Genomic DNA, 21903 nt, shown 5'->3' on the forward strand with positions numbered 1-21903 from the left:
ACCTAAAATAAAAAAAGCGGATGCACACGCCGGTTTGAAATGTCTGCCCAGAAATGTTTGGCGAATCAAAATTGGGATAAAAACATTTGAATTACAGAACACAACTGTGATGTCTGCCCTCCTGGACTGCCAGATCATGAATATATATTGCATTATGAAGATGTGATGACATTTAGAGCAATCACATTTAACCCTCTCCTCTTGTGCCTCTGTTTCTCCTCTCTCCGCTAATGCATTTTGCAGCAAGGGATGCATCTTAAAAGATTCAGGGAGAAATGTCAGCCAAGGCAGACACTGCTTGAGAGCTGGGGTCATTTCAGACTGGTTTCTGAATTCTGGAGAGCACACATACACACACAAAGGTGCTCTGTCTTTCACTCCCCCAATCCCCCAATCCCCCCTTTTTTTTCCTTTTCCATTCTGCCTCAGCCCCTTTCCACACTGAATATTTCTGTTGGTTTACCCTTGTCCATGTGACTGTGTTGCAGGTAGCAAAGACGCACCACCGCACGCGAGAGAGAGAGAGAGAGAGAGGGGGGGGGAGAGAGAGAGAGAGAGGGAGAGAGAGAGGGAGAGAGAGGGAGAGAGAGAGAGGGAGGCTTGACCAGTTGGGCGCTGTCTCCCACCTCATTACCAGATGCAAATGAAACGGGTACACATGTTTAATATTTAGTGGCAGCAGAAATGTCAGTCTGGCACAAGATGGAATTAAACAGCACTGTCAGCGTAAGTGAACTCAAGGCTTTCTCAGCTATTTCACTTCATATTGAGTTACTGTCACAATTTATTTCACAGCGGCGGGACGACTAGTGTGAAAATGTTCTGTGATGCCTTTAAGGATGGAAGGGGAATCAAGGAAGAAGTGTGAAGGGTATTGTTCAGATGAGGCTTTGTATTTATTTCTGAGCTCTGTGACAAAGCTTTATTGTCTTAACAAAGCCCCACTATTCATTAGGACTCTTTTTTAGATTATGGTTCTGTTTCATTGGCTAGTGTACTGATGAAACACAAAAGTGAGAGCTGGCAAACTCACAATATTATTAATATGCACATTGAACTACTGAGCCACAGACCTCCCAAGAGAAGGCTTTGGTTTAACTAATCCTGATGATCCTTACCCATTTCAAATGTGTCATCCAGGCCACACCAAGAAGCCATGAAGGATTTAAAGCAATGTGGCTTTGCCTGCTGCTAGCAGGGACGTAATATTTATAATAGCTCAAAGAAACATCACACGCTCACAATATGTGGAATATGTTTGCAAAAAAAAAAAGAAATTGCACTCTTTGCACTCTTGTCAGCACACACCGATGCATATTATCAGATTCCGGGCTAAAGCAAGTTAATGTTCATTCTAATCAGCATGGCAGATAACACCGGGACCCACGGGGACCTAATTAAAGATACTGTACATGAGAGGTTTATCTTCGCAGCTGTGGTGAAAGTCCCCGCGTTGGTTGTTCGTGGCAAAGAGGCAGGAAGTAGAATTAAGTTCGGTTGTTATTTCATGTAAGAGCAATGTTTTTGACTGATGCGTCTTAAAGTGATTCTTCTTGCGTCGTGTCATATTTAAAGGGCTTAGTGAGAGGTGGGATGAGGGTGGGCGTGGTCAGATCAGAGAGAAAAGGGGACCTTGGAAAAAGTTGTGTTTTTAATTAATTGAAAGCATTATCATACAATATTGTATGAGTGAATGGCAAATGAAAAAAGTTTTCCCGTGGACAGGCAGTCAATGAACTCCCACTGCCTTCTACAAAAAAGAGAAGTGTTTCATTATTCCAAGGTGAGGGCTTTAAAACAGCATTTTAAATGTTACCCCGCTGTTCAAGATCATGAAAACCTTTAATTTCATGCAAATGAACCGCAAGGAGCATGGAGCTTAATGTAAACGAATGCTTCTTTTGTACTGCTGTAGGAGTGAGCTGGAGAGAGAGAGAGGCCTGGATGAAAATTCCGAAGGATTCTTTAATTGCTATCTGAAATTATGTAAATCCCTCTGCTAGGCTGAGTGCAATTATCCAGCGCCTCTCGCTGCCAGCTTTACTAATGTCTAACAAAATATCGGTGGCTGACATTTAGACGTGGTAATGCAAATGAGAATTAATTTTTCTTCCAAGACAAAGGGCAGTGGAAAGATCACACCATTTTATACAATAAAGGCTGGAAAAAGTAGGGTTTGCAAGATGAAAAAAAAAAAACGTTGATCAAGAAATGAGCCAAGCATTGAAGCCCATTTAATATCAGTGCAGCATGGTACCGAATAAGATTATTTTCCCCATTCTGCACTATTAATCTATTTCTATTGCCACAGAGAGGCATGCTGCAAGCAGTAGACATTCATTTAGGGTTGGAATTAATTGCAGAGTGCGCCTCATTTCTTAGTAATGATATGGGGAACCCTCCCTGCTCCCCATTGTTAGAACACGTTCCTGCCTTGGCTGTGATGTTGGACTGTTTGGGTCACATTTTTCCATTTATCTCCCCAGGTACAGAGATGGATGTGGGCCAGGCACTGCAGCCTGGTGAGACTCCCCCGTGTGCAGCTCAGAACACCTGTCCCGCTGTGCGTCGGCACCCCCAATCTTTACCGGGCCAAGGAGGAGCACCGTCTCTCTCCATAACACTTTCCCCAACCCGTTATCTCCCGGGACACCCAAAGGAGCAAGATGAGGAGGAACCAAAGGGGCCGATGTTAACGGGGAGATCTGCCGCCCCCAAAACTGCATTTCTTAAAACCAGAAATCAAATTACAACCTGCTGACGTGGAGAAAAAACTGGCTATTAATATTTCAGTATGGATACTGTGTGCAAAAACCCCCCCCAGCTGTGAGAGAATTCTCAGATTCAGGGAAAAAAACAGTATGATACACCAACAAGTGCCCGTCTACAGCGCTTCTACCACACCAGCATGTTCTAACAAAGCCACTAATGTGCGAGCAAAAACAAAAGCAGACAGATGACGCACACTTGGAGTCAGTGGTAACCAGGTTACGTCTTGTGAGGCTGCTGTGGGATGAACAGCCTTTACTATTGTAATCTCTAATGTCGCTGTTCAAAGAAAACCACGTACCAGGCAGAATCTACTAATGTGATGGTATGGAATTTTACGTACAATAACATAAAATAGATTAGCTGAACAATGATGTGTCACAGAGCTAACATAGACGGCTGTTTTCTTAGCTCATGAAGAGTTGACATTTCAGTTACATAGCAGCCACTACCAGCTAACTTTGGGCGATGAACCACATGTTAACAGCGAAAACATCTGCAATTCTGCTGTTGTGTTTGTTAGAAAAAACAATCATCAAACACTTGACTTCCATAATTCACTTCATTCCCCAAATTCACATCAGCTAACAGACAATCAGTATTTTTTTGTTTCCTATGATGTCAATGGCATTGCATAATGTGTCAAACTTTTGATGTACACATGTTTAGATTTCCTAAATTATATTCAAATGGGTTGTAATCAGTCTGTTTCACATAGAGGAGAAATCATCACAGGTCGCTTTGTAAATTCACCGCACAGGACCTTTATTTAGTTTCAGAGATGGCCTGTCGAATCGGAAGCGTTATCGTGCATGCTTATGCTATCTCGCGTTCTCCACCTACTGCTAATGCGCTGCATTTGTAGGTATTTACTATTGTATATAACCCCCGCAGCACCTCACATCACCCTCCTTCTTCTCCTCGTCTCCAGCTCTCTAACCTCCATCTTCCCCTGCCCCTCCACCACCTGTACATCCATCAGAGAGCTGTCATGGTAGAGGGGCTTCAATGCTCCTTCCTGATGCGGCCATCAAGGGCCCTCCATCTAACACAAGCCGACACATCATAATAACAGTAAGAGGCCTTTCCTGTCCAGTGTCATGCTTGGAGAGATTAGTTCCCCTCCACAAAACCCAGGTAATTTGCTTTTGCTGAAACACATTTGTAGATCGTATTCTTTCAGGTTAACTAGTTCATGAGAGGAGATGAGACACTTGCTGCACAGTGTTTGCTTCTTTCTGCCATTATTCCCCTCAGCTGTTTTAAGTACAAACCAAGCAGCTTTTCTTGCATCTACATGGTGCGTGTCCGTGCTCAGGTGAATGCCTATATGTATCGCTTTAGCAGCTTGAAATTCAAGAATTCTATTATACATTTTTACTCTACATACAGCACATGCATATTATATTAGGGTGCATCAGCATTGATCAGTCAGTACATGTGCACTCACTTTTCCAAACATCCCCAGGATGAAAAATGTAATTATGATACCCAGATATTGTTAATGGGTTTACATGATGAACTTAGCAATACCTGATACCTGTTTTACTTTTTCAATAAGTCAATAAAGCATATTTGTTATTATTTTCATACAGCATAGGTGAGTTACAGATGGGTAAGGGTTTGAATATGTCACTCACTTAATGTGACATTAATCCATCTATAACGCTGATGTAAAGATGGTCAACTATCAAATTTGGCCTGGGGCTTTAAAAAAATATGTATTTATACTAATACTAATAATACATAATTTTCTAAAAAAAGCAGAGAGGAAAAACTAAAAGTCTTTGCGCAGAAGTTAATTTAGTTCTTTATTAATCACAGAGGGCTGCTCTAAATCCCCTCTGTGTATGAATGGGCTGTGCTCTATGTCTTCTCACATTTGCTGCATGATCATATTTCATAAACACTGCATTTGAATTTTTATGTACAGAGTATGCAATATTCATGATAAACTGAATATGTAAATAGGTAACCTTTATTTATGAGTCCCTGCCAGACTCGTACTCTTAAGTATTACTTTGGATGATAAGATGGATGGACATAAATTGTTAGTTAGGGGAATACTTGTGTGGCCATGGGAATGATTGATAATTAACAGCTTAATCTATAGAGGTTGGAGGTCATAATTCTCCTGCTTTCTTCTGACTTTTTATTTAAGGCTGAAAGAATAAATGATCGTATTTGTAATTTTAAACAATGGCCAAAAAAAATCTACTTCCCCTGAAACAGAGACAGAAGGATGTGCTTTTATGCTGCTGGCTGACTTCCATTAGGATGCATAGTACTGCTGTTCAGAGCTGAGAATATCTACACATTTATTTGAATGAATCACCCATGAAAGGGCCCAAAACTAGTCAAGTCTGTATCTTTTAGTCACACATTTAATCCTAATGCTACATTCCATTCCATTTCCAGCCTGTAAGTGCCTTGGAATTACCCATCCCATCCTGAAGGAGTCCTTTTTCTTATTGTTTAGAGAGTGGTTAGCATGCCGGGGATGCTCCAAATACGATTTTACATCCACTTATGGAAATCCATTGTTCCTTGAACATTTCCACATACAGACCAATATATGCTTTTCTAAGAGGTCTAAGACCTCAATTACATCAAAGGCAGTTTGTCCTGCTGCTGGGCTGCCGGCTAAAGGGCTTAAACAACTGTGTCAATGCTACCCCCTTGTGACCGCACTGCAGCAGAAGCATTTCCTAACAGCCATCTCTCATTGTGAGAAATACTGGAGAAATGGTTCACTTCAAAAACAAAAATAAACATTTTAAACATTGTGAAATATCCACAAAAAAAAAGGAATTATACAAAGGAAACATTTTCAACATTGCAATGTTGCACTAATGGCCATTGTTCTGCATGTGTTTCTGTGTAACACACCTTTATCACAATGGAGTCTGTGTGGTACGACTTGTTTTGAAGGGCAATTGTCTTACGTCCTCGCTGTAGTTTGAACTATGAAGCAGTGAATAATAAAGATTAAAAGAAAGTCTGAGGGATTCTATTTGCACAATGGAATTGAAATGTGTCATCACAGCACCGATTGCATTTGTAGCTCCCAGATCCCTTTCATTAAAACCAAAAGACGTCTAAGAAAGTTGCTATGCTGACGTGCAGACAGATGTGCATGTCAGAGGCATGAGAGAGAATATTTTGGAGGGCACTCCTCCTGCTGTCCTAGCCCAGGCAAGAGAAAAGCATGCAGTCTTTTATTGTATGGACTTGAAAAGAAATAATTAGACACACAGATATATAATTCTGCAAAGCTGTATGGCTCACTTGTCACATGTGGCAGGAAGAAAAAAGGGGGCTGAATTCTCTGAAGTGCAGTTTGCCATAGGCCGCCACTTTTATTTCCCCAAGTTTGCTCTACCTTCAAAGACACAGGGAAGTTGGAGTGCTCCGGTTTTTATTCTTTGTTATTGCAGTAGAGTCTTGGGAAGCAGGAAAAGGGAAATATTAGACAAATATTGATATTTTATTTGAAAATTAGGTACATTAAAAAATTGTTGAATTGAAACCTGAGGCTATTGTTTAGCAGCTAGCTACAAAGTGCATATATGTATGTACAATAATAGCTTAAATCTGTTCCTTATAATATATATATAGGTGCACCAGCATTGTTTAAAAATATAACTACCGTGTTAAGCATAATCACGGCAATTTTCTATTACAAAATAAGATCCGAGTTGAGCATTTCTGAGAAGCAACCGAGATGACATTTTCCATCAACTTCACCAAAAAGTGGGAGGAAGTAGATCATCAATCACAAGAATGGATATGCCAATACCAATAAGCATCGACACTAGCCTGCTGAGACATTAGTGATCTAAAAGCAGGACCGGAGAAAAAAAACATTGGCATGTGTTCTTCCCCTTTAACTCCCAATTAAGGAATTATTATACTTTATATGTTTTTTTACAATTTCACTTTAAAATTGAGTAAAACAGCATGCAAAAAAACAGTAACATTTAAATGAAAGCCTCTACGACTGCCCTGTTAAAACAGTCAAAGAGATGCATGTTGGGTCACACCACCTACAGTCTCTGCCCATAACTCACGGTGCTCCATTGAGGCCATATTAGGGGGGCTGCACTACGTCGACATCTCACACAGCCCCCCAGTTTAGGCCGTGTCAGTCACAGGACATGTGATTGCAGGAGTCCCCGCCTGCCCTCTCATTGACACCTCCCATTGACTTTCCTTCGCGCAGATCAGTGAGCCTAAACCATTTCATTCAGGGTGACCCCCCCCCCCCCCCCCCCACACACACACACACACACACACATACACACACATATGCTGGACAGGTTGATTTGTGCCTTGCTGGCAGGCTTCAACACAGCTATGACTTTTATCCACTTAAGTATGTATATTTTACCTGACTGCATGGTTCCATCTCTCATTAATAGTCTGTGCACACTGGGAAGCATGGCTCCTAGCACCACGAATGAACAGTGTGCTATCAAAACAATGTTCACTTCAAAAGAAGAGAAATAGTGTTTGAATTATTTTCTTCTCTGACCTTAGGTCACATATATGTAAACATGTGACCTAATATCACGCTACAGCGCTGTTATTTATGTCATATAATCATTTCAACTCCCTCAGGGTGCAGTCGGCACACGAACATGACCAAAATACATATTTAGATTTATTTGTCTGCAACTGTCCAATAAAACATATCCTTTGCATTTCCATCTCTGGGCTTTAGTCCCAGTGGGAGTTGCTGGCTGAGAAATGTTGTGCTTTCAAGCTTCAGGGAACAGCGATGTGAGCAATGTTCAGGGTGGAGAAAAAAAAGTGGTACGCTGCCTAAGTGTTGTACTATAAAGAGAGAAGAAGTAGGTTTTCACATTCCCAAAGCCTCCAAGGGTTTTAACTCTGCAGTGGAATGTGGGTGCAATCATCATACTCATCTCAGGAGAGACTAGAGCAGGCTCTCCACCACTCACTCAATCTTTTTGTCTCATTTTCCTTTTATTTCTCTGTCTGCCGCATCGTTTTCTGGCTTCTATTAGTTCGTCCGTCCTCTAATGCGCTCCCTCACTGAAACGACACATGTGAGCGGCATGTTTTTTTCTGTCAAGGGGGAAGCATTACGAAATACCCAAATGAGCCTTAGTTGCGTCTTTCCTGTTGGAGGGAATAAAATGTACAACTTTGTTATGAAACAAGTCGATAGTAAAAGAGGAATGAAACATTTTATGATGTGCTTGTGAAGAAAAGACAGAACGTCTTGATGAAAGCTGTGCCCTTCAGTGCATTGTGGATTTCATCCTCATGCCATCCACACATGTTTTAGGGTGTTTGTGGCAGGAGAGGCATCCCCTCTGTAACCAGAGTCATAAATGAATCACTATAAAAAGGGTTACTCAAGGGCTACATGGCTTTTACGTAATTGTGCGGTGGTGAAATGGGGTAGGGGCCTTTCCATAAAATTTCAATAAATTGTGCATTTTCTCAATGACTTGTTGCCCCGGTGAACAGCACAGTGAGAATACCCGACTGGAGGAAATGGAGTGCAAAAGCTGGCAGAGGCCATGTCATTTTAACATGTGAACTGTTAAAAAGGTAGCAATGTGCTTTTATAGTACGTGCATATTTAGGCTTATTTAAAATGGCATTAGGGGTCGTCTACATACAGGACATCTGTGTAAAGATTGACCGCTAAGTGCGCCTCACATTCACAGAGCGTTCCAGAGCGAAATTAAAATCACCACCAGACGGCCATTCTCCCCGGAGCCTTTCTTATTTAACACGCCTTTAAGTAAAACACCAAGTTAAATGTGTTATAATATCATACATGTGTCGATTAAGTTCTTTCATTTAGCGCAGAAAACTCAAGCAAATTCAATTTCAATATATTCCCAGCACACTGGTGCTGACACAGGTGAGCGAACAATAATAATACCCCTTAAAGCCCCTTTACTTGAAGTATTTGTCCATGATATTTAATAAATCTGACTAAATAAGCAACAATCAAAGTTAACTTTATTATTATAGTTAATAGTTTTAAGAGTCAAAAAGTCAGTTAATCTCCGGACGGAAGTGACATCACCTCTTTCTAACTGAGCCCCGCCCACTTCAAACCACAGAGAAGAAGCTCGGACAAAAGCAGAAATCTCTCATGTTAAATAACGAAAACTATTCCAACTTCGGCTGGCCATTTTAACTTTATTTAGGGCCCCAACTAATGCATGACGAGGCTGATTGAGAAAATACGTGTTCGGGGCCTTTAAAGTTGCAAAGTATCTGGAATCAAGTCATTTTTCAAACTAACTGATATTAAAACGTCTCGTCCTGCCTCTCTGAAATGGTTGGCAGCTGCTCTCTGGGTATCTGGAATATTGGTTTCTCCCACTTTCTGTAATTAGCAATGATCAAGAGGGATTATAAGCGGCGGTTAACAACATTGGACTCCTCAATGACCCTGATAGATGGTCAATTATAGTGATCAGGTCGTGGCGTTTATTGGATTTAAAGTGGCAGTGATGGCCCCTTTTGGCCTAGTGTGGGTAATTATCACATTTATGCATGATTTAAGGAGACAGTGTAGAACGAGAAAGACTTGACTTAAATTTAATCATTTTCTTATCTATGTATTTATGCAAGAGTCACCAATGGACGGCCATGAGTGGAATAATGCGATGAGCCTTGGGATCAGTGTGATATCCACGTACTGTACAGCCGGACACGTCATTCCTGAGGCTGGAGCAAAATGTACTGTTTCAGACAACTTGTGCCAGAACTCAGCTCTTTGTTCATTTCATGGACTTGACCACGTGTGTGTTTGTAATTCACACCAGTGTATCAAAGACTTGTTTTTAAAATACACTTCAACTTGTCTTCAATTCTTTTTTTTAATCTTTCTTTTTATTGTGACCTCTACGAGGAGCTGCATTTTTAAAGAATGCTGAGACTAAAACATCTCATGGTCAACAGCCTCTAGTTTTGCAAGCAGGGGGATTATGCCGATAGAGAGCAAATGCTATACACCAATCACAGTTGTCAATATATCCTTCTCTTCCTCCCCATCATCCATTATTCTCTTCCTGTTCCACAGAAACAGGCATCTCGCCACTCTTGCTTAGGCAGCCACAGACAGCTTTCTGAATCCAGACACCTGAATATGATCAACTGAAAAGCTGCTGCTCAGCTCCTCTGGTAACCGAGGAAATACATCAGTGCCTTGTTTATTTACTTTTCCCACATGGCAGAAAAGGTCAGAGTCAGAGGATTATACTGCACGGACCAAATGGAACTCAATAAAAGCCCAGCAATGAAAACAATATCATCCATATTTTAAACAGCTGGCACCAAACAGAGGGAGCCCTACACTAGGGTGCCAATTATTCTACTTCTCAGGGTTTCTACAGCAAACCACAGCAGCTCAGGTGTGCTTCGCAAATAAAACCATTATTTCATAAAGTTTTTGAAAGATCTATGATGTATGTTTCCTGTCATTTACAGTACATTGAGGCATATTTCGATCATGAGCCACTAATCGTTAACGCTGAGGGGGGGGGGGGGGGGGGGGGAATGCAGATTCATTGGTGTTTAAATGCAGATGATTTTCAGCAAGTGTGGTTGTTTTCAGAGTCTGGGTTTGTTTTCCCTCCATGGACTTATTAAAGTCAGCGCAGCACAGTCTGTGCTCTATAATCCTGATGTATTATTAATCATGTCTTCCTGTGAAACTCAAAAAAACTTCCCCTTTTGATTTTTTTTCTTTCTTTTTTTGAAATGCAAAAGTGCAGCGAATTTGAAACGGAGCCAGGTCCAAGGTGACAGGATGCTTTATTTTCTTCCTGTTGCAGAATCCAAAAGAAAAGTAAATACAATGGCGGCATTGTTTTGCTGTTGGAAATGTTTTCTGGCAGAGTGTATGCCTTGTCCATGTAACATGTGCACGGAGCATGGTGTTCTAGCATAGACTATTGTAAGTGCACAAGCGCTGTCATGCTATAGAGATAGCTGTTGACAGCTGGAAAATATGGTGCAGAAACAAGAGATTTCATAGCCGATCCCCTCTGTTTCTGTCAAGACTTTCTAGTATTGTATTAAATTGTCATGTAAACAAAAGTTTGCTTCTAATAAGGCTTTTACCCCTCATCGATTCAGAGGACTAATGACTTGTTTCGTTCATATCTTGTCACACTCTTCTCAGGAATTTTTCTAAATGCCAACTGTTAAAAGCTCTAAAGCAATTGTATTTAATTTAAACACTCAAATAGATTTTTTTTTAAAGACAGTCTGACATTTGAGAAGGGAAAATGTGCTTTCAATACTACTTCACACATAGACGTCAAATACGCAGAATATCTTTCTTCTATCTGTGTCATAACTAGTCTTCCTTTGTCATCGTTTGGTTAACATTTCAAGAGAAAGTGTTAATGTTCCTCCATGTTTGAGCTTAACTTTGTGATTTCGAATGTACAGGAGATACAACAGCATGCAAAATGTCCCAGTATACAACTCTGCAACAATGCAGGAGTCATGCTCAAATATACCACCCTGTCATCATGGCAGGTGCTCGTGGCATTTTTTCTCCCTTTTTTTTTTTTTTCGCCTCGCTTGGGTAAAATGATAATCCAGGCCTAGTCCACTGACAGACTGCAACATGATTCACTTGGACAGTGACTGACTGCACATCCAATTTGTTTCAACTCCAGAGCAGCAGCTTATTATCTGAAATGCATGAGATGTCTGTGCATGAGAGGCGTGATCAGCTGGGGCATGCGCCGGGGCTGCTGGGAAAGTAATCAATAAGGGATTGTCTCTTGTAGTTTAGGCCGACACATTATGACTGAGCTGAAAATTAAACAGGCAGATATTAATAATAATGGAAATCAGAGGCTCATGGGTGAGATCGGGGGGGGAGGGATGGAACTCAAAATATGTATCACGATCGGGAGTGGGTGTATGCGTGCGTGATGGGGGGGAGGAGTTTACTTGGTATTTTTAGTTGTTGTTTTTTCTTCTCTGGAAATGTGAAATATGAGACATGGGTGTAACAGTGATGACAAAGTGTGCATGTCTTTGAATACCAGCAATGGCACATATTACAGTTCTCCTCTTCGTCTTATTAGAAACATTCACTGAACGCAATCATCACAGGAGGTTTGCATATGCACTAGTTTTATGGCATTTCAGGTCACAACATTAAACTTTTTGGCAGATGTTTTTAAGCCCCTTGTGGGTTTGGTGTATATAATTGATCAATAAAAGGGAATCTAAGATGAATGCTCATAATAAGCAACAGCTGAAATCACACAATGGAAATCAGATGAACTCAGTCTGACTGTAGTGGATGCATAAGTTATTATTTAATATGGACTAAATTCCAACCGTCCGCTCCGTGTGCACATGTATATGCACATAGGGCTTTCATTTTTAACAAAACAAGAAGGCATCTTTCTTCATGACATAAGAGGAGTCACGGGCAGCAAGACTAACGCGGAGAGACAGACAGACGGCTAAAGAGAGATTCCCCTGCCTTGTCAATTAGCAGTGGCAATCCGTTCCTATTGTTTGAGCAACAAACGCGCCTCTCCGGGTGTGGGGGGGGGGGGGGTTGAAGTGGGGGGGGGTTAACAAACTGCATTACAGGCCATTACGGATGCAGTGTCATTGATTATTTATACCCTTATAAAATGCCTGGCTCCCTGGTGGACCGGGCTTGCTTGGCTTGCTCTGATAAAATGTTCCCTCTAAATCACCACACCGGGGCAAACAACACATTCAAATACATAAGAGATTTGAGTGACAAAGTCCTGCGTGTATAATAGATGTGAAAATCGCTGTATCAAGAACAAGAAATAAACTTTGGTGATAGCTAAAGCCTATCACAACATCTTATTAAACGAATAACTCTCTGCCTTCCCCTGCTTTCTTTGACGTCTGATACTGTATGTGTGATATGATTCATTCTGGATGGAGGAGGCTCCTTCTTGGAAGAAAAATTGTACGGTAGATCACATCCCTCCATTTGTTCCACGGTGGATATTTTGCATTAGTTAGCAGGGGAGCAGATGGCGGCTACTAGTCGAGCTCACCGCTCAGCACTTTTTTTTAAAACTTTGGTGTTGTAGGTGTCTGCTCTGGAGCAGGACCTTCTCCAACCAGTCACCTCGCCATGGGAATACTCCCTCTAAGATATTAATGGTCGCCCTTGCCGAGTCCACCACCTCAGCATAAAGCCCACCGGGACGAAGAATAGCAAATGCCACACCTTGCTCCTTAATGACACTCCACTGACATTGTTCAAAACTCCTTGAATAACATATATCAACCGCTTAGTCAACTAAAATGCCTGTGTAGTAATTTGACACGCTGCCCTCTAAGTATTTGTTATTAGTAAGATCTATTGCTGCTGGGGAAATGCATCCTTTATCATATAGGTTAAAGGTCCAAATGCCAGATGTCCCACAACACAGCAAGTAGAAAAACATGCAGGAAATACACGGTGTGTTGAGATAGTGACAAACGCATGCCAACTGAATTGCAAAGAGGTAAAGTAAGTCCATATTGGACACACTTCCCAGAGCACGGAAAGTATGAAAGAGAGGACAACATCTTGTATCATCTATCTTCCTTAAATGCTGAAGCCGTGACAAAGTGGATGGAGAAATTATGATAAATGATAAGACGTATTTAGTCAATATCTGTAATTCTCTTTCTTCACTGTGCTGTGTTCCCCCCCCCCTCACATTGTTTAGTTGAAAAGACACCCGTTCATTTAAATAACACTTTGAAGGCCAGATTGTGATCAAATTGAAATGGGCATTGTACATGTTTATATCAATATCTCCACCCAGGAGATAGATTGTCAAGGTGGCTTTTTCTGAATGTATATCTTATTTACACGGGGAGAGAAGTGTACCCTGGTGCAGCATACTGTAGGTGTTGTTTTAACCCGGCTTTCCAGAAAACAGACACTTTTTAGATTAAAGGCTTTATGTTGTAAATATTGAACCACATCGTGACCACACAGTTTGAGAATGAGAAAATCTCCTAATTTACTTAAATTAGAAGAAAAACCGCATTGCACACATTGGCCAATTGAACACAGGAAAAGAAATATCAGCATACTGATAAAAACATAGGATACATTTCAGTATTGATTTTGGATTAAAGTCATTATATAATGGATTATGAGAAGAGGGTCATGGATCAGATTCTACATCTGCCTCTGTGTCTGTGATGTGTAACTCATGACGATGTTAGAAACATTTTAAAGAAACGTAAAGACGTTGTTTTTACTGCATTTTCCCAACTGAATGTTGTGATTTGTTATTTCTGGCAACAAGGGCTCCAAACGGCACATTTGTATTCTGTGGAGCACTTCCCAAAACTTGGAAGAGAATACAACTTTCTGAGTTAAATCATGTAAGCAAATGCTGAGAAATACATTGTGTTCTTTGAAAATAAGACAAAGGGAGAAGCAAACAATTAACCACATCTATACGCGACATCTCCCAGGGATCATTGCAGTGGGAAGAATCCCATTATCAAAGTTAAAATACTCCACTGATAGCAGCCTGAAGATAAAGATTATGCTTTTTCACAAGTCTGTTAATTCACTCATAAGATTAAATCTATTCATTTTAACATTCTAGGTCAGTTTTTCAACCTTTATTATCAGAATAATTTATTTGAGAGCAAACAACTGCTTTTCATGAGCACCTTCACGACAATTATGAAACACTAAAAAACACTAAAATGCAAGTTAAACCCTCTTGTTCACAGATATATCAATGGGAATAATGTTAAACTGTATCGTGAAGGTGAGCCGTAGCCAGTGAAGGTAGTAAAGGACAGGGTTAATAAGGTGATGTTTCCATACGCTCAGGAGGATCCGAGCAGCACCGTTCTCAGCAGAGTGAAGTTGCTGAGGGCTCTTTGCAGGGATCTCAAAAATGAGTGCATTGCAGTAGCAAATTAGTTGTTTTTTTCTTCCTCATAATTCTGCAGTGTAAACAACAATAGACTTTCTCACCGCACATATTTTGACATGTCATAACAGGAATAGCACAGGTGTATTTATTAACACATACAATGGCTCCATACAATTTAGTTATGCCAGTTCCAGTACTGTGCTATTGTGCATGCCGGCCCACTCATTAGTGTCATTAGTTGCACCTGCGCTTCTCCTGCTTTAACGAGTCAAGATGTTTTACATGGAAAATGTCTATTAGTGCCTCCAACTTGAATTTGAATTGGAGTTACTGTTTAGATCGTAGGTGACCACTGGTGTTTTGACACAGGATAGTGGCCCCATCTAGCCAGTGGGTCAGAGGAAGCGCTCTAAGCTGAGTGAGATGTGTGTCGGCGTGAGCCGCCGTGGGAAGCGGGAACATGACAGGAAGATGAGTGAAAAGTACCATGCAACACAACGCAACATCCCCTCCGAGGAGAAAGACATGATGGTGGCTCATCAGGTGTAATGTCTTTTTTACCCATGCACTCACACACCCAACCCAACTATTCAGAATCCATAAAGAATTTCAATTTCCAGCACAAGATACCTGAGAAGAAACATCTAATTACACGACTGAGCGATGATTGAAGGGTGCAGTAATGGAGTGAATGGTGACGCTGTGAAACACCTCGTTACAAACTGTTTCCTGGATGCCATCAGTCACACTGCGCCGGGGAAACCGTACAGCAACAGGTAGTTGACGGTGCAGTCAATGGACTCCGACCTCTCTGTGTGCGCTAACCCACAAAGTCAGAGTGTCCAAAGGGAAAAGGACGAGGACGGGTACGGGAGCAAAAAGACAAGGGGATCATACCGCCCAAAAAATGTTTGCAGAGTCGATATTGAACACCGTAGTTGAGGTTACTATTTATCTCATGCCGGCCAAGTTGGCACGCACATCTGGCGCTGGGTACTTAGTGCAATTATTTATGATTTCCTCCAAGATTTAAAAGCTCTTCGCCCGGCCTTGTAATGCAGTAACTGATTGCACTGCTAATGTAATTAAGGGGAGATTATGATGTCCACGTGGCACACCAGATGGTGGCATTCACAGCGATGGGGGAAGGCACAACTGGCACACCACTGCACAAGGGCAGTGAGGCGCAGTCAGTCGGAGCAGTCCAGACTCCCCACCAGACGGAGGAAAGTATATGTGTGTATGCATGCGTATGTGTGTGGTGTGCATGCGCAGATGCATGTGAGTGTAAGGGTGTGTGTGTGTGTATGATGATAAGTTGAGTAATAAAGTGTAAGCTGGTAAAGGATGAGTGTATGTAAAACACTACCAAAGGAATTACTTCCGCTAGACTGACCGTCTCTAGGTGAACAATATTGGCTTACGCTCTCAAAAATCCACCATAGAGGTCAGATAAAGGCAGTTTTATACTACCTATATAATCTATGTTTTCTATACAAATGTCAAGGATTACAAACTGAATCTGACAGTTCCTATATTTCCAATGTGTGCAATTCGGTGCTTAAGCCAAGAAAACAGATGGCATAAATGGAAAATTAAATCTAATTTGGCAAAGCCATCATGTTTCAGGAGATTTTTTTTTCAGCCAAGGCAACAATGAGAATGGACCAAACTGACCTTTAATTAGAAAAAAAAAAGCATGCTATCATAGAGCCTTGCAGGGCCATATCCTATGGGGGCACTAAGGGAAGGCTTCTTAAAGCTCGTTATTATAAGCTATTCAGGAGACACAGGGATTTTCTTTTTTTTTTATGTGTCGACAGAAAGGGAAGGAGGAGGAGGGTGAGGGTCATATATGAAATGAGACCTGCAGATTTCTACACAGCCCATAATGGGTTCGTACGGGTGACGGGGACGTTGGGGCGAGGTAGATTTCCCAAGTTGAGATAGGGATATTATTACTCTCGGGGTGGCAACACAGAAATCTCCATCTTCAGTCCCCAGACTAGTGTCAGCAAATTACAAAACACAGTGAATGACCTTTACACACACAAAGAAAGCCTTTGCTGTTTTTTTTTTTTTCTTTCATCATTTGGGTGCAAAGTTGTTCACTAGAGGTATAATTTCGGTCCAGGGGCTCTTCTGTCATCCACTGATTACCGCTCGCAACTTCAACATTGTTAGGACCCACCAAAATATGTGAATGATATTTTGTACATGATAGGATGATCCAGTGTTTATGGGGTCGACTTTAACCGAGATGGGCCATAAAGCATGTTTGAAACAAAGCGTGAACAAAGAAATCACAGTTTTAATGAACCTTTTCAAAATGCCAGCTGTAATGCCATGCATCCTACACTGGCTGCTCCCCCACAGAAATCTGCCACAGCCATCATTCATCTTACCCCACAATCCTCAGCATGCGATGTGCCGCACATTAAAACACTGTAATAGCTGATGGCTTTCACAGTTAGCATGTGTTGCTGATATCTCCAGACTCTCGTCAAGTGTTTCATCACCTCTTCCATAATTAGACCATTACTTTAGCAGGTGTACCTCTTCTCAGCCGGAGCATGTGTTGGTTTTTTTTCCCCTTCTTTTCTCACTGACACCTGAAATGTTATCTTATCAACTTCAGCACTGCCTCAATTTCTACATAAAACGAGCATTCCTGTTTCAGTAGGTTGTCAACACCTTGATCTGGAAGCATGTGTTTGTGGGATTGTGTGTGTGTGTGTGTGAGGTGGGTGGTTGTGATCATGGGGGGGTGTTACATCTCACAAATGAAGTCTATTGTAGAAAGAAATTCTCTTCCACCATGTAAATGTCTCTGCTATAATAATAATTATATATAGCCTAACAATTCTCATCTCTCATCTGTCGATGACCATCTCCATTACTTTCTTGTTGGCATACAGGAGCATACATGGTAGTATCAATACATGTCGTGCATATAGTATCATTATATATTATAGCCGCATGTCTCATTCACACTTACAAAAAACACACATCTCTCGGGATCTCAAGGCTCCACCGTCATGTTAGATAACATTTAGTTGAGCCAATATCTTACCATATTAGGTCATATTTAGTTGAGCCAAAAGGCGCATGCTTACATGCACACACGTGCACACACACACACACACACACTCACCAGGATGGTATAGTATCGATGGGCAACATAGCAGGCTAAATAAACTCTTAGCCCCAATGGGCTACCACTTATTGCAGAAATAAGAGAGCCCTGTGTTCCAAACATATTCTCACTTAGCTTTATTAACTAAAATACTGAAAGGTTTAATGGGTACACTATGAGATACACTTTTACAATGACGATTACAACACTATGCTCTTTTAAGGCATCATGGGATTATTCACTGTCTTGCTGAGAATTAGATGAGAGGAATCTTTCCTTTAGAGGAGAGGACTGATACCACTCTCATGTCTGTACAGTAAACGTGAAGCTGCCGCCAGTAGGCGGTTAGCTTAGCTTAGCATAAAGACTGTAAGCAGAGGGAAACCGCTAGCCTGGCTCTGTCCAGGATAACAAAATTCATCTACAAGCAGGCTGGTAGAATGGTTTTGTTGTATTTGGACAGAGCCAGGCTAGCTGTTGCCCCCTGTTCCCTGTGTTTGTGCTAAGCTAAGCTAAGCGACGATAGCTTTTAGTGGTGTTGATCTTTTCTTATCAAGAAAGTATTTGCTAATATGTCTATTCAATTAAACTTACTAAGGAATGGAAGAAAGTGCAGGAAGGTTTTACAAAAAAAAAAATCATAATAATGTTTATGAATTGCATCTAGTGAACCGTATTGGTGAGGGATCTATAAGCAGAATATAAAATATAAATGATAAAAAGGTTGTAAAAGAAGGCTGTGACATGTTTGCCTGTTGAGAATTCCGAATTAGATCGAATTGCCTCTTTAATTAACATTAGCAGTAAGTGGGGAGGTGGTGAAGGTTGCTGGTCATATGAGTTGGCAATTTCCCTCTGAACGTCTCCTCTGTAATTAATAGAAGCGTTAGAAAAATGCAAAAATGGAAAACTGATCACACCATGTGCAGCCATGTAAGCCCCTAAATACATTTCACAGTGTGTGGCCCAAATGAAGACACCATACTGGCATATGGCACCATGTCACCAAACAGAGCAACAAGTCTTTGATTTGAATAAATTAGGATAATAGTTGCACATTGAAATAATTTATTTGATTTGTATGATGGGGGTAGAAATAATAAACTTGGCGATGTGAACGCATCTGTCGCCCCTCGGTGTTTTGGACAGTCTACAAAGAGGCTTTCAAATGTTGTACTCTGGCAGATGTACATCCTAATGTTACAGCTAAGCTAATACATTGCTCTTTATCTTACTTTTATCGGATTACAGTAATGACATGTGATGATTAGAGAGACAACCAACTATGCAGATACATCCACGTAATGATAGTCATTTAGTAAAGCACAACCTTAATTTAGTTACCAGAGGCAAATTGGATCTCAAAAGTTATTGCAAAGAAATACAGCCACGAGTCAATGTGGCATTGTTGGCCCAGGTCTTTATTCTCTGTGTACAGACAATTCAGTCTTACAATGTAAATTGGCACATTTATCATTCACATAGCTTTCTGATGGTGTTTTCATATGATGTTCTCTGTTGAGCTGAATATCAAGAATCCAGCTGCTTCTGTGCTGAGCAGTTTGTTGTCATTTTTAACAACAACTCATTTTGAGCTATAAGCATAAATAATAACTTCTTTTTTTTTTTTTAAAGCAACGACTTTGAGTAAGTTTCACTGCAGGCTGACCACTCAGTTAAAGATACATTAAAATGACTCTCCAAAACGTTTAACTAACATACAAAAAACTAGGGTGAAGTAAGATGTGCCCACTGAAATAAGTAAACAGAAGTAAAAATGGCTATGATTCTCTAAATGAGTTAAATCACAGAAAGAAAAGAGATTTGACCCAGCAACGGGTTTATGCTAATTATTTGTTATCAGTGGTATCCGGAAGTGGTTCGCGCCGCTTAAAGTCCGAAGTTGAAAAGGTGACAGCAGCAGTCAGGAAGAGACGGGCCAACGTTTCTACCAGGTAAACAGAAACCGAACGACAAACTAGTTTGGATTTTAGTATCCTTCCCAAACGGCTCAGACACTTTCAGGTTGGCTTACAGCAGTTACTATTCATATATGTGCTCAAACTGACGTTTTTGTAAAAGTAAAATACACGGGTTTAGCTGCCCGTTAGTCCTCACGTGGACCTCGGTGAAATGTAACGTTTTCCGAGTCATACAAAATCCCGAGTAACGTTAGTTACAGCAACGAGTTAGGAACAAACGAGGAACTTACTCCGTATTAATGAATGACATTAGCTGAAGATAACTGTGACATTTTAACGTAATTCAACATCTGTATATCTGCATACAACAGTGATTTATGTTTAGCCATGAATCAGATTTTAAACAGCACATTATTAAATACATCTTCTTATCCGAGTAATAGCGACTGAGACGGCATCATTAATTAGTTCATGATTGACAAAATAAAAAAAAAAGAATTTAATTATAGTAATGACAGCAAACGTAGAATGTGATTCATATCAATATGTGTATTAAATAGCCATAGTGAGTGCTAGCTACTTAGTAAACGTGTACATATTGTGAGAATGTGAAGATCAAATGCTGACAAGTTAACTCCCACACGTTCACCAACTTATTCCATCTTTTCAACACGGTGGAGGCTACAACATTATGCAAAAATATTGTCATCTACATATTTTGCAATAGTTAATTAACTTTATAATTAGCGAGACTAAACAAACCTCACAGTTGCCATCAGAGCAAAGGCCAAACATTACATTATGTTCTCTATAGTCTGCGTTCATGCTTGTTTACTATATTCATCACAGACCCACTGTTGAATACAGACACATGTAGGAACACACAGTTTTACAGGCAGGAAATAAGTTTGGATGGATTTGTTTGGCTTTAGATGAGTCTCTAAGCGTTGATGTCGTGCTGCAAAACAAAGCTCATTTTTGAACAAATGAATGTTACAAAGACATCCTTCATTCTATTAGCTAATTTGCTATCCTGTTTCATTTGAATAAGTACGGCTATCCAACATTTGTTAAAGAGACAGCTGTTTTTTGGAGTAAATCCCCTAATTGGATCAGCTTAATTGCAATAGATTTCGTAAACATCAAGATTGAATGCAGCAACTTTGTCAGTTAGTACAAGAATGCTTTAAAGTTAATCTAATAAAATTGCGTAAGGGAACCATTGCAAAGCCACTTACCCCGTAAAAAGGCTTGCATACCCATTAGGGGAAAATTCCCTTGGACAGGAATAGATAGCAATTGATTGGGACTTCCTTGAAAATATGTGATCACTCCCCCCTAATTTGTGATTTGGTGAAGTCATTGGGTGGTGTCCAAATGCTGTTTTTGTCGTTGGTCTCACTTGTCATTTGGTCCTGGATTAGAGAGGCACTTTTTCTTCTAGATCCTAATAAGCCTCATCAAGAAGTCAATAATGTGCTCATTTCAGCCAAGAAAAACCTTGTCCGTTCTCCATTTAATGACCCTGAAGGGTGAAGTCCTTATTTTGGTTTCACTAGCTGCATTTTGCATATTTATTCAAAGCTCTAACATTTAAATTGCTTCCTTTTTTTTTTTTTTTTTAACCCGGCACCATCTGTGTCAAAGTACAGGTTTGTAACACAATTCTCTCAATATTTACATGCATTGATTTCCATGATGTATCTAAAGTTCTTTCTAGAGGAAAACAACGGTGTATCCTTGCCGTACGTTTTCTCTGGTGAAATGCCAAACGTGTGATGAGGCTCTTCTGTTTTTCTAGCGCAGCTCTGACATGTCTGAAGTGAGCAACCAGCTGCCAGCAGACCCCATCTCTGCAGTCGGAGTAATCGCCTCGCTCAGCAAGGCCCCTGATGGCTACTATGTTGTGAGTATTCATCTCGACTTACAACACATAGTTTCATTTAATACGCATGTAAAGCTGTTTGCAGCTCCTCTACTGTAAAAGCCACAGTTAATATATTTATTAATCATATTTATTATTACTATTATAAATGTTTTGCCAGCCTTATCACAGGTCAAAAGTCTGATCTGAAATAAAATCTTCTTTTGGTTTTGCTCACTGCTGTTGGTTAAACATGTAACTGTTGTAATTGCTTGTGTAGCATAACTTACAGCGGGGATATTG

General features: G+C 40.6%; 1 protein-coding gene across 3 annotated transcripts in view; it reads left to right on the forward strand.

Annotated features, from left to right (window-relative positions):
• Window positions 1-19735: 19735 nt before the first annotated feature.
• Window positions 19736-21903, forward strand: part of LOC306697630 (multivesicular body subunit 12B-like) — a 30941-nt gene continuing 28773 nt past the window's right edge. For 2 of the 3 annotated variants that reach the window (XM_079161638.1, XM_079161640.1), the window contains exons 1-2: window positions 19736-19769; window positions 21538-21642. In XM_079161638.1, coding sequence (XP_079017764.1) covers window positions 21550-21642 — 93 coding nt within the window. In that variant the 5' untranslated portion in view covers window positions 19736-19769; window positions 21538-21549. Of the gene's footprint in view, window positions 19840-21537; window positions 21643-21903 lie in introns of all 3 variants that reach the window. The other variant, XM_079161639.1, reaches the window with a different exon arrangement.

This window comes from Pholis gunnellus, assembly GCF_910591455.1.
Source record: "Pholis gunnellus genome assembly, chromosome: 6".
Lineage (NCBI taxonomy): Eukaryota > Metazoa > Chordata > Actinopteri > Perciformes > Pholidae > Pholis > Pholis gunnellus.